At 36.9% G+C, this 12,138-nt stretch overlaps 1 protein-coding gene across 4 annotated transcripts in view; it reads left to right on the top strand.

The window, feature by feature from the left end:
* CUL3 (cullin 3) overlaps window positions 1-9,784 on the top strand; it is a 98,380-nt gene extending 88,596 nt beyond the window's left edge. For all 4 annotated transcript variants that reach the window (XM_027119947.1, XM_027119956.1, XM_027119965.1 and 1 more), the window contains 2 exons: window positions 5,203-5,348; window positions 8,106-9,784. In XM_027119947.1, the coding sequence (XP_026975748.1) occupies window positions 5,203-5,348; window positions 8,106-8,237 (278 nt within the window). In that variant the 3' untranslated portion in view covers window positions 8,238-9,784. The remainder of the gene's footprint in view (window positions 1-5,202; window positions 5,349-8,105) is intronic.
* Window positions 9,785-12,138: the final 2,354 nt, after the last annotated feature.

Raw genomic sequence — 12,138 nt, forward strand, 5'->3', positions numbered from 1 at the left:
ATCACATTGATAGATTGCATATATTGAAGAATCCTTGCATCCCTGGGATAATTCCCAGGGATAATTCCCAATCATTGATCATGGTGTATGGTCCTTTTAATGTGCTTTTCGATTCTGTTTGCTAGTATTTTCTTGAGGTTTTTTCCGTCTATGTTCATCAGTGGTATTGGTCTATAATTTTCTTTTTTTGTGATATCTTTTTCTGGTTTTGGTATCAGGATGATGGTGGCTTTGTAGAATAAATTTGGGAGTGTTTCTCCCTGTGTAGTTTTTTGGAAGAGTTTGAGAAGGATGGGTGTTAGCTCTTCTCTAAATGTTTGATAGAATTCGCCTGTGAAGCCTTCTGGTCCTGGACTTCTGTTTGTTGGAAGATTTTTAATTATGGTTTCAATTTCATTACTTGTGATACATCTGTTTATATTTTCTAATTCTTTCTGGTTCAGTCTTGGAAAATTGTACCTTTCCAAGAATTTGACCATTTTTTCGTGGTTGTCCATTTTATTGGCATATAGTTGTTGGTAGTAGTCTCTTATAATTCTTTGTATTTCTGCAGTGTCAGTTGTGATTTCTCCTCTTTCATTTCTAATTTTATTGATTTGTGTCCTCTCCCTTTTTTTTTGATGAGTTTGGCTAAAGGTTTATCAATTTTGTTTATCTTCTCAATGAACCAGCTTTTACTTTTATTGACCTTTGCTGTTGTTTTCTTTGTTTGTATTTCATTTATTTCTGCTTTGATCTTTATGATTTCTTTCCTTCTACTGATTTTAGGTTTTCTTTGTTCTTCTTTCTCTAGTTGTTTTAAGTGTAGGGTTAGATTGTTCATTTGAGATTTTTCTTGTTTCTTGAGGTGAGATTCTATTGCTATAAACTTCCCTCTTAGAACTGCTTTTGCTGAATCCCATAGGTTTTGGGGTCGTCGTGTTTTCATTGTCATTTGTTTTAGGTATTTTTTGATCTCCTCTTTGATTTCTTCAATCTCTTGGTTGTATAGTAGAGCACTGTTTAGTCTCCATGTATTTGTTTTTTACAGGTTTTTTCCTGTAATTGATTTCTAGTCTCATAGCATTGTGGTCAGAAAAGATGCTTGATACAATTTCAATATTCTTAAGTTTTTCAAGGCTTGATTTGTGACCCAAGATGTGATCTATCCTGGAGAGTGTTCCATGTGCACTTGAGAAGAAAGCGTATTCTGCCACTTTTGGGTAGAATGTTCTATAAATATCAATTAGATCTATCTGGTCTCTTGTGTCATTTAAAGGTTGTGTTTCCTTATTTATTCTCTGTTTGGATGATCTGTCCATTGGTGTAAGTGGGGTGTTAAAGTCCCCTACTATTATTGTGTTTCTGTCAGTTTCTCCTTTCATGGTTGTTAGCATTTGCCTTATGTATTGAGGTGCTGCTGTGTCGGTGCCTAAACATTTATAATTGTTGTATCTTCTTCTTGGATTGATCCTGTGATCATTATATAGTGTCCCTCCTTATCTCTTGTAACAGTGTTTATTTTAAAGTCTATTTTATCTGATACGAGTATTGCTACTTCAGCTTTCTTTCCATTTGCATGGAATATCTTTTTTCCATCCCTTCAGTTTCAGTCTGTATGTGTCCGTAGGTCTGAAATGGGTCTCTTCTAGACAGCATATATATGAGACTTGTTTTTGTATCCATTCAGCAAGTCTGTGGCTTTTGGTTGGAGCATTTAATCCATTCACGTTGAAGGTAATAATCAATATGTATGTTCCTATTACCATTTTCTTAATTGTTTGGGTTTGTCTTTGTGGGTCTTTTTCTTCTCTTGTGTTTCCCCCTTAGCAAAGTTTCTTGAGCGTTTGTTGTAAAGCTGGTTTGGTGGTGATGAATTCTCTTAGCTTTTGCTTGTCTGAAAAGCTTTTGACTTCTCCACTGAATCTTTTTTTTTTTTTGGTGGTACGCGGGCCTCTCACTGTTGTGGCTTCTCCCATTGTGGAGCACAGGCTCCAGACGCGCAGGCCCAGCGGCCATCGCCCACAGGCCCAGCCGCTCCACGGCATGTGGGATCCTCCCGGACTGGGACACAAACCTGCGTCCCCTGCATCGGCAGGCGGACTCCCAACCACTGTGCCACCAGGGAAGCCCTCTCCATCGAATCTTAATGACCTCCTTGCTGGGTAGAATAATCTTGGTTGTAGGTTTTTCTCTTTCATCACTTTAAGTGTATCCTGCCACTCCCTTCTGGCCTGCAGAGTTTCCACTGAAAAATCAGCTGATAACCTTATGGGGATTCTTTTGTATGTCATTTCTTGTTTTTTCCCTTGCTGCTTTTAATAGTTTTTCTTTGAATTTAATTTTTTTTACTTTGATGATTACGTGTCTTGGTGTGTTTTTCCTCCGGTTTATCCTGTATGGGACTCTGTGCTTCCTGTACTTGGGTGACTATTTCCTTTCCCGTGTTAGGGAAGTTTTCAATTATAATCTCTTCAAATATTTTCTCAGACCCTTTCTTTTTCTTTTCTTCTTCTGGGACCCCTCTAATTCGAATATTGGTGAGTTTCGTGTTGTCCCAGAGGTCTCCGAGATTGTCTTCAATTCTTTTCATTCTTTTTTCTTTATTCTGCTCCTCGGCAGTTACTTCCACCATTTTGACTTCCAGCTCACTGATTTGTTCTTCTGCCTCAGTTATTCTGTAATTGTTTCCTTCTAGTGTAATTTTCATTTCAGTTATTATGTTCATCTCTGTTCTTTAGTTCTTCTAGATCTTTGTTAAACATTTCTTGTATGTTCTCAATCTGTACCTTCATTCTATTTCTGAGATTCTGGATCATCTTTACTGTCATTATTCTGAATTCTTTTTCAGATAGGTTGCCTATTTCCTCTTAATTTATTTGGCCCATTAGGTTTTTACCTTACTCCTTCATCCGTGACATGTTTTTTGCTGTCTCTTTTTTTTTTTTTTTAATGAGGGGATTGTGTTCCTACCTTACTGGTTTGTCCTGAGGCTCCCAGCACTGGAGTTTGTAGGCTTATTGGGTAGAGCTGGGTCTTCATGCTGAGCTGAGGACCTCTGTGGTCCTGGGGTGAGATAAAGGAATATTCACCTCTGATGAATATAAAGGATAATATTCACCTCTGATGAATATTCCCTGGGGTCTGAGGTTCTCTGTCGGTCCAGTGGTGAGATAAAAGGAAAAGGAATAGGGGCCTTGGCTGTGGAGGGGTTGCTTAAGCAAGAGCGAGGTTTGGGTGGTGGGCAGGGCCTATGCTCAGGACCCACAGGGCTGGAAAAGGCCCTGGGGGCTGTGGGGGGTGGAGCTTAGGCTCAAGGAACAGAAGGGGCCCAGGCTTGCCCCCCACACCTGGTCTCAGAGGGCAGGGGACCTCACCTAGGGGCTCAGCAGGCTTCCTGGGCTCAAGTGGTGGGGCAAATGCCCTCTTCTCCTCTCCTGCGCCTCTGGTCTGGGAGGGCCCCTCCTGATCTCCTGGGCTTCCCTCCTGTGCCCCCAAGGACCTACGTGGCCTGGAGGGGACTTTGGGGGGCAGGGGACTGGCCTGGGAACTCAGCAGGCTCCTTTCCCACTCTTCCTGGTGAGTCCCTCCTGCCCGTGTCTTCTGACCTACCCGGCCTCAGGGGTGCCGATCCTGTCTGGCCTCCACTTCTCCTCCCCCCCTCAGTCACCCTGTGTCCTACCGGTTCACTTTGCAGTTCCTCCCGTCTCCTTGGGCATGAGAGTCCCCCACCAGCAGCCGGCAGGTGCCCTAGTTGTGGGGAGACGCTAACTCCGCATCTTTCCACACCGCCATCTTGACTCCGCCTCCTTTCCTACATCATTTTAACTTAATTTGCCAGCGTTATAACACTTCCCACTTAAATACTTGAGCATATACCTATCTCAGAATTAAGATTTTACCACATAATTGTAATACTGTATCACACCCCAAAAAATTAATTCTAAACATCTATATATCACCCATATTTACATGTCCACAGTTATCTCAAAAATGCCTTTCATATCTTATTTTTTGGATCCAGGATTCAGTCAAGGGTTCCACGTTACATTGATTTTAATGTTTCTTTAGTTCTATTCAATCTAATCCAGTGCCTCTATCTTTTTTTTCCCCTTATGACATTGAATTTTTGAAGAAAAGCATTTTTCTTCTTTAGTTGAGCATTTTATTCTAATTTTACTCTTTTTTATTAAGGTATTGATTAACTTGGGAGAAGATACTGAAGCAGAATTCTTAACCAAGGGATTCTAATTAGAAACAGCTAAATGAATATGCACACCAAAATGATCTTCTAAATTGTACAGTCTGCTATCTCCTGGTTGTGCCCAGGCCTAAGTCAGCAATGTTGCATATGGTTCTTTGTAATTTTACAATTTCTCCCTCCAGAAACTTCACATCTATCTCCTATTGATGACCAAATAAACAAAAAAAATCTTTCTCTGCTGCTTCAATTAGAGCAAAGTTATAAGAGAAAGGGACTTTTATACTTATTTCTTTAGCAGTTGCCTTGAAGACTATAGGGAATAACAGTAAAACTTCTAAAGAGTGGAATATAGTTTGCATTAGTCATATTGAGATTATGACATTTAATAATTACCAAGATACATGTTAAGAAATTGTTGAATAATTGATGAGAGGTACAAAAGAATTGTTACGGAGTTAAGTGACATTCTAGTGGTACTTTAAATTTTTTATTTAGTTAACTAAATCTTGGCAATACCTGTTCTTTCCTCCTCTTAAAGTCCCCACATTTCTTCTGTTTGAGGTACTTTTGGTGAGGTTTAACTTGGAGTCATGGTGGTAAAATACTAGTTAACCTCTGGAAGTTACAAGCAATGAAAACTATTTACTGATAATTTTACTGCTAAATATATCCAGCTAGTGTTTTTCTTCTAGGAAAGGAGTCATTGAATTCTATAAAAATAAAATTGGTTTTATTATCTCGGTAAAATTAAACTCCTAATATTTAAAAAGAATAATATAGAATTGAAGAATTTTTATATCACTGCTTGTTAATTATTTAAATATTTATTAAAGTAAACGTTGAATTAGGCACTTTTTGAGTGTTTAATTAATAAGTATATGTGTGGTGTATATTCAGAGGTTGACATTGATTTCTCTCTTGATAATAGTAAATTATATTAAGTTTGCTTACAAACATTTTTCCTTACATTTGAAATTTACATCATAATCACATGGTAAATGTCTTTATTTCTCTTTTAGTTGCTGCCAAACAAGGTGAATCTGACCCAGAAAGGAAAGAAACAAGGCAGAAAGTAGATGACGACAGAAAACATGAGATAGAAGCTGCTATAGTGCGGATAATGAAATCTAGGAAGAAGATGCAGCACAATGTGTTAGTAGCAGAGGTGAGGACACTTCCAGACTGGATTAATGTAGAAAAGACAAAATTACTTTAACTATTTAAATTTAGGAAAGTACTGTATTCAGCTAATTTAAAATACAGTCTTAAAATTAGAAAACCGTAGTCAAATAACACATTAAAAGCATGGTACTTGCTTGATAGTTAAACATAGCAATGCGTCAAATATGTGCACACTTTAAGAATGATATGTTTGTAATGAAGATAATAGTAGAATATTGTCACATGAAGAATAAAGAAAAAGCTTTTCACTGCTATTTAGTACTTTGATGTAAAACAAACTACCTATACTTCTAAAAATTCATGGCTTATTTATTGAGTAAAAGTTAGGAAACTAAGGAGGGGAAGACCATTGTGAAGCCATTGGAATAGTGAGGAACAAGGTGATTAGGGCTGAATAAAGTATTGGTTGAAGATAGAGAGCTGAATGAAGACACATAGGAAGTGAAATTGACAGCATTTATTGACTGATCGTGGGAAATGAGAGGGAGGAGTGGAGGACGACTCTGAGGCCCTTGCTTGCTTGGCCAGGTAGAGGCTGGTTTCTTTAACTGAAAAGGGAGGGGCAGTGTGCTGCTGTGTTCCACGGGTCAGCTAATACCACTTTTTATAAGTTGACTTCGTATCACATGGCAGAGGAAGAGAATTATAGGTGAGTGGTCAGTCAGTAATTTAAAAAATCATTAAAAAACCAAAACAAGTAAACCTTTAAGACATGTTGGCAATTAGGTGACTGGTTAGTTTTCCCGTTTTCATTGGACTGGTAAGAATAGACATTTGATGGCAGTTCCTTGAGAAGTAAATGGAGGTGAAACCACCAAGTGAGTGGTTTCTCCTTTGAGGTGTTGGCTCGTGGGAAGGGCACAGAGAGCAACACTAGAGGATTAAGTGTTTAGTTGAGGGCTTCTGGGTACTGTTTTTCTAGATGAGAAGACATTGAGTTATATTTATATTCTAAGGATAAGAAGAGATGCTTAAAAACAAAAGGGAAGAAAAATGAGATGAGGGGTTACTTGATGTACTCAAGTCTAGAAAAAGAAAAGCGAGAGGGTTGTATAGAGAACACAGGTAGGTGGTAGATGTGTTAACAGGGATGCTACCAAATACCTTTCCCGAGAACCCAGGGCTGGGTGCAGGGGTGGTTGGAATGAAGCATGGAAACAAGCATGGACAAATGGATAAATGGATAAATGTAAGGTTGTGGGAGTTTGAGGAATTTCAAACTGAAATGGCCTCTTTTCTTATGTAAAACAGGATGTGAGGTTATGGTGCTTGAGAACTTGCTGACCTTGAATGCTGTAAATTTGTGTTATCAGCCTAAACCAGAGATTGGCAACCTTTTTTTAAATGGCCAGTTGCAGCATGAAAGCACCCGTAGATAACAAGTGAGTGTGCTGTGTTCCAGGAGGGATTACAACAGGCAGCGGGCTGTATTTGCCTGTGGACCCCAGGTCTACACAAAAGGTGTAAAAACGACAACTTTACTCAAAGAACCGAGTAGTGGATTTCGGGTGATGTAGTAAATGTAGAATGGGTGCTTATGGAACAGAACCAAAGGAGTCAGGGAGTTGAAGGTACTGTTGGGGGTGCAGCTCAGGTGATCTTTTATGAAGGAAAGAGGTGAGGTCAGACAAAGAAGTTATTGATAGCTTAGAAGAAAGGGCCAGAGGATTGATTGAGGGTCTCAAGTGGGTTGAGAACAAATTTGTTGATACTGGAGTGATAATATTAGAAGAGTGATGGATTTTAGTTGGGGAGTGAAGTGCTGACGTTTCCGATTTTGAAGAGTTAATAATCCATTGCAGCCTTCGAAATGAACTGATCCAACACGAGTAAAAGAGAAGCTGGCTTATGGCTAGATGAGTGATCTGCAAGATCACTAACTGGATTAGTGAGAAAAGCATGGGCTTCAGGGGCAGGAGGATGTAGATTCTCATCTCTTCTGGCTCTATTTACTACTTGTTCATATCATTTTTCCTTTCTGGCTTATTTTCCTCATTTGTAAAACGAGACAACCTACTTTGCAGGGTTAAGAGCATTAAATAAATAAATATAAACAAAACTGACTGATACATAGTGCATAGTCAGATTTCGGCTACTGCTGTAGTTCCTGTTGTATTATTACCGATGTCACAATACCTAGAATCCCGACAGCTGTTGGAGAAAAGAATACCAACAGTAGCACTTAACTGTGGACTGGGCATTATTCTAAAGCATCACATCTGTTAACTCATTTAATATACACAACAACTTCATGAGGTTAAGTAACTTTCCCAAGGGCCCAGAGCTAGTAAGTCGTAGAGTTGGGATTTGAATCCAGGCAAGTCTGAGTCCCGAGTTTGTGCTTTTAAACACATTATGCTACCCAAATTCTGTGAATTGGGAGAGTAACCCAGAAGTCATTAGATTATAGCTTTAAAATGGGTTAAACTATACGGTGGTATAAATTCATACTAGTATATTTCAACTAATTCGTCTATTAATCCACTTTAGCATTCACATTCTGATGTGAGGAGGTATGTTCTAGCCATACATTACATTTTCAAATAGAATCCTTTTTAATTTTCTGTATTTTTAATGTTCATAATCAAATTAGTAAAGTTTGAGCTGAGTCTTAAAATGACGTATCAGTTCTACTCAAAAATAAGAATTTTTGTGTGTTTATATAGAAATGTTTTTTGTTTTTGTTTTTTAATTTTCTGGTAGGAATTAGTGTTGTTTTTTTTTTAACCTTCTCTTTTAGGTAACTCAGCAGTTGAAGGCTCGATTCTTACCAAGTCCAGTTGTTATTAAAAAACGTATCGAAGGACTCATTGAGAGAGAATATTTGGCACGAACACCTGAGGATCGCAAAGTATACACATATGTAGCATAAAATGCATTCAGAAACTTGATTTATTATTGGACTGTACTCTTCGCATGGACTGGGAAGTTCTTTTAAATCATTAAATATTAAGACGACCATCTCTTCTATTAAATTACAGTACATGTTTTAGACCATTCAGATCAAGCCTTTACTCCCTTTGAGAGTTTTCAACATCAGTTGATTGAGCTTCAGGCTTTACAACGTTTATCCCTGTAGAGATCATCTTTACAGTTCCTCGGGAAAATGTGAATGTGCCGCGTTTTGTTTTCAATACTGTATGAAAACAGGAAAAAATAAAACAAAATTTAGAAAATACAGCTCATTAAAATAAAATTGTTGGATTTCATTTCCCCAGGTCTTCAGTGTTCATGTAAATGTGTTTTTGTAGTGTTGCTTAGCACTTTGCGCATTGTATAAGTTGGGTAACAAAAATGGTAAAGGAAATGACACAATTCCCATCTCGCTCTGCTTAAGGCATTTCTTTAGCTCGTCTTGTTTAATTTAAAGGTTTGATAAATATACAGAGACCCAAGCATAAAATTTGAGCATGCTTTATTCTACCACTTGCACTTACTAATCTAATAGCCTAATGACCAGGAACCTTTGTTTTGGGCTCAGTATACACCCTGGTTTGATTTTTCCCTACTGTAATTTGAGATGTCGCAAATTCTTACAATGATTAGGTTTTGTTCTGCATTATCTCTAGAGAAAGAAAATATTTTAGTATGTATAAATTGTACAATAATTTTTTGCTGTTGTACTCACTGCTAATAGTGGATTGTATAGGGCAGTGTTTTTATTTCATTTTATTGTAGACAAAAATAAATGAATTTAGTATACACATACTCACTAATTCAGGTGTGTCAGAGCACAAAGTTGGCAGCTGGTTGTATTTAATTCAGCCCCTCTGAAAAGCACATACAGTCTACACTTTGTTTCTAAATATCTTAGGTTCACCCTCTCTTAAATATATATTTTGGTGAAGCTGGGATGCACTGTTAATTTTCTGTTTCAAAATGCATTCTAAAGATGCAATAAATACGATTACCTTAATATTTTTTAATAAGATCTTTAGTTCTTGCAGCTGCGTTTTGGAAAGTGATTAAGCAATATTTTTCAAACCTGATGATTCTTGGATCATTCTTAGCTGTTGTCCTCCAAAGCGTCATCGTTTCATGTTTTCAAAAGATGTGCTTTGTGCTGAAGATTCATGTCAGTTATCCTGTGCTTCCAACTTTCACCAATATTTTTTACCTGATTGATCTGCCGAGGATTATAGTTTGCTTTATTTTAACTTCAGAGTATTTTTATCTTCAGTTTTATTTAATTTTGTTTTCATAAGACAATGTTTCAGATATGTAATTGGGGCAAACCACTATAGATTTCTGTTGATAGAAAAATGACATGTTACTAATAAGTTCAAGTAACCAACTGACTATGATACTGTTGATACATTTATTAGAATGTATGTCTCAGAAGATGGTATCTGTTTTAAATTTATGGTCAAGTTACAACTGAATTCTAATATGGATTAAAAACTCCACATAAATATTTTTCCCCATGCGTCTTGGGTTATAATTTTCCTTTAACTTGCAAATATGCTCTTCCTACATTTAATTTTGTCTCCATCTGTCCTGTAGAATTATAAGTCTTACGCTCTTAATCTCTATGTTTTCCACTTTTACATGATGCAATTAAGATACAAATGAAAACTATCATGAACATTATTCTCAGGATACTTTCTCCATACTTGAGTGATAGTAGGTCAGGTGTAACAAGGAAAGCCGAAGGGTTTCCCTTTCTGATTTTACACAATTGGAATTTCTTTAATGACAGGGTGTTTACCTACAGGAAAATACTGGTTCTTTCACGTTTCATAATTTTTTTATTAACTTGACAATCTGAGTGTTCTGTTTCCCAAAGTGTTGTATATATCATTTAATTGGTATATATATAACACTTTGGGAAATAGAACACTCAGATTGTCAAGTAAATAAATATGAAAGATGTAAAAACTTCCATTTGAAGTCTAAATGAGACATTAAAACAAAAATTTAAGTGCTGGTTTGAACTATTAAAAATCAGTCAAGTTAAATTTATGTCATTGTCTCAAGTGTGGATGTACAAATCACATTTAGAATTCAGAGACATACTTGTTAGTTTTGGAGAACAGGTTTGATATTTATGCTTCTAAATGCTTGTAAATGTATTAAAACATTTCTGAATTGCAGTTGTATGGTGGGCGAAGGCAACCATTTGCATTCAGTTGCATTTCAGTCAATTGCAGTTGAGTCGAGTGGTCGCAGAATGATGCTGCATTGAAAAAGAAAATTGGATCACCTAACATGTTTTATATGTTTTAGCGCATTTTAGTGCATTTTATTTTAGCTCGTTAAGCTCGTAGTGATACATTTTGACCTTGCTTTCTTTTCAGCAAGAGATCATTCATGCCGTTTTTCTTCATTTTTTAATGTCTTAATCTCAAAAGAATAATGCATCCTAACCATTCATTTAATCCTGTTGATGTGAATAGATTTTGGTGATTTGCTTGAAGAATTTTAAGGAGGATGGATGCATAGTTTTCCAGCTGCAAAAATGATGTACTCTTTGTTCACTTGTTAAATTGTAATTCTCTGCTATCATTTTTGAATTCAGGACAGTGTTTATTTTGAATTGTTATATAGTTATATTATTTAAAGATTGAAAATTCATTGCAGTTAGGGAACACACAGCCTCACAAAATAAACTGTGGTTGTGATTGCAAGGTTCTTTATGTCAATGAGTTTTAAAAGGGGATGGGAAGGGGTGCATGTCTTGCTAAAGGATGTGTTAGAATCACGTGTGTAGCACTGTAAATATAGACATGTACCACCCCCAAACTCCAAGATGCTAGTACACTTTCTTGACAAAGAACTTGTCATAGTGAAGCACTGTTGATGTTCCATCCCTCAGTGTGTATGTTGGGTAGCAAGAAAGGCTTAGGTGGCAACTAAGTGATCTTACAATTATGCCTCCATCCCTAGGAGACTAGTTGGCATGATCTCAGGCTTCTAAATATTTAGTTCCTAATTTTGGAAAATAACTGCAGTGTGTTAAATCCAGATAATGCTGAGGGTTTTTTTTTTGTTTACAGTTTTAAATACTCATTTTGAATAAGTATTAGAGGGTTATATCTTTGCCTGCCTACTGTAACTTAAGACTCAGTTTTTATAGCTTTGTTTTTCACATGGTATCTGATGAATACTATTAGATTGTTTCAGTCTGGGGAGGAAAGCTGTCACCTATCAAAATTGTAGATCGTGTATTCTATATGGTGCATATAGTCAGTCAATAAGTGTTTTGTACTCTTGATAAGAATGTTAAAACATTTCAGGTTAGCAAAATAACATTTATATTCCCAAAAGCAGAAACGTTAGAAATGTTAAACAGTAACAACATACGTACTTATCATGTGCCAGACACTATTTCTGAGTGCTTTTTATATGTGTTTCATTTAGTCATCACATGGGCTCTGTGAGATGAGAACTGTTAATTATACCAGCGTTGCCCAAGGTTGCTACTAGGAAATGGCAGAGCCAGGAGCTGGACCTAGGTTTGATCATATGTCTGGCTCCTAGCTTATCTTCCATATTGCAGGTTGGCATCATTTTCTGTTTATAAATTTATCATTTAGTTTGTATCTCATTCACATGAAAAAGAACTTATGGCAAGCTAAAGTTAAAGATAATACACAAAGCATCTCAATATGGAACGTGAAGCATCTCAGTATGGAACTTAAGACAATTTTATTGCCTTTATACTACTTGCTGATCACAGTTTTTAGTAGGAAGGGATACAGGGAAGGTAAAGGCCGCTATTCTGGAGTCTTAGTGAATGTCTTACATACTTTAATGGGTAACATGGAGAGATG

Source organism: Aethalodelphis obliquidens, unplaced genomic scaffold, assembly GCF_003676395.1.
Source record: "Aethalodelphis obliquidens isolate GAN/ISIS:26980383/991018 unplaced genomic scaffold, ASM367639v1 scaffold2, whole genome shotgun sequence".
Classification (NCBI taxonomy): Eukaryota; Metazoa; Chordata; class Mammalia; order Artiodactyla; family Delphinidae; genus Aethalodelphis; species Aethalodelphis obliquidens.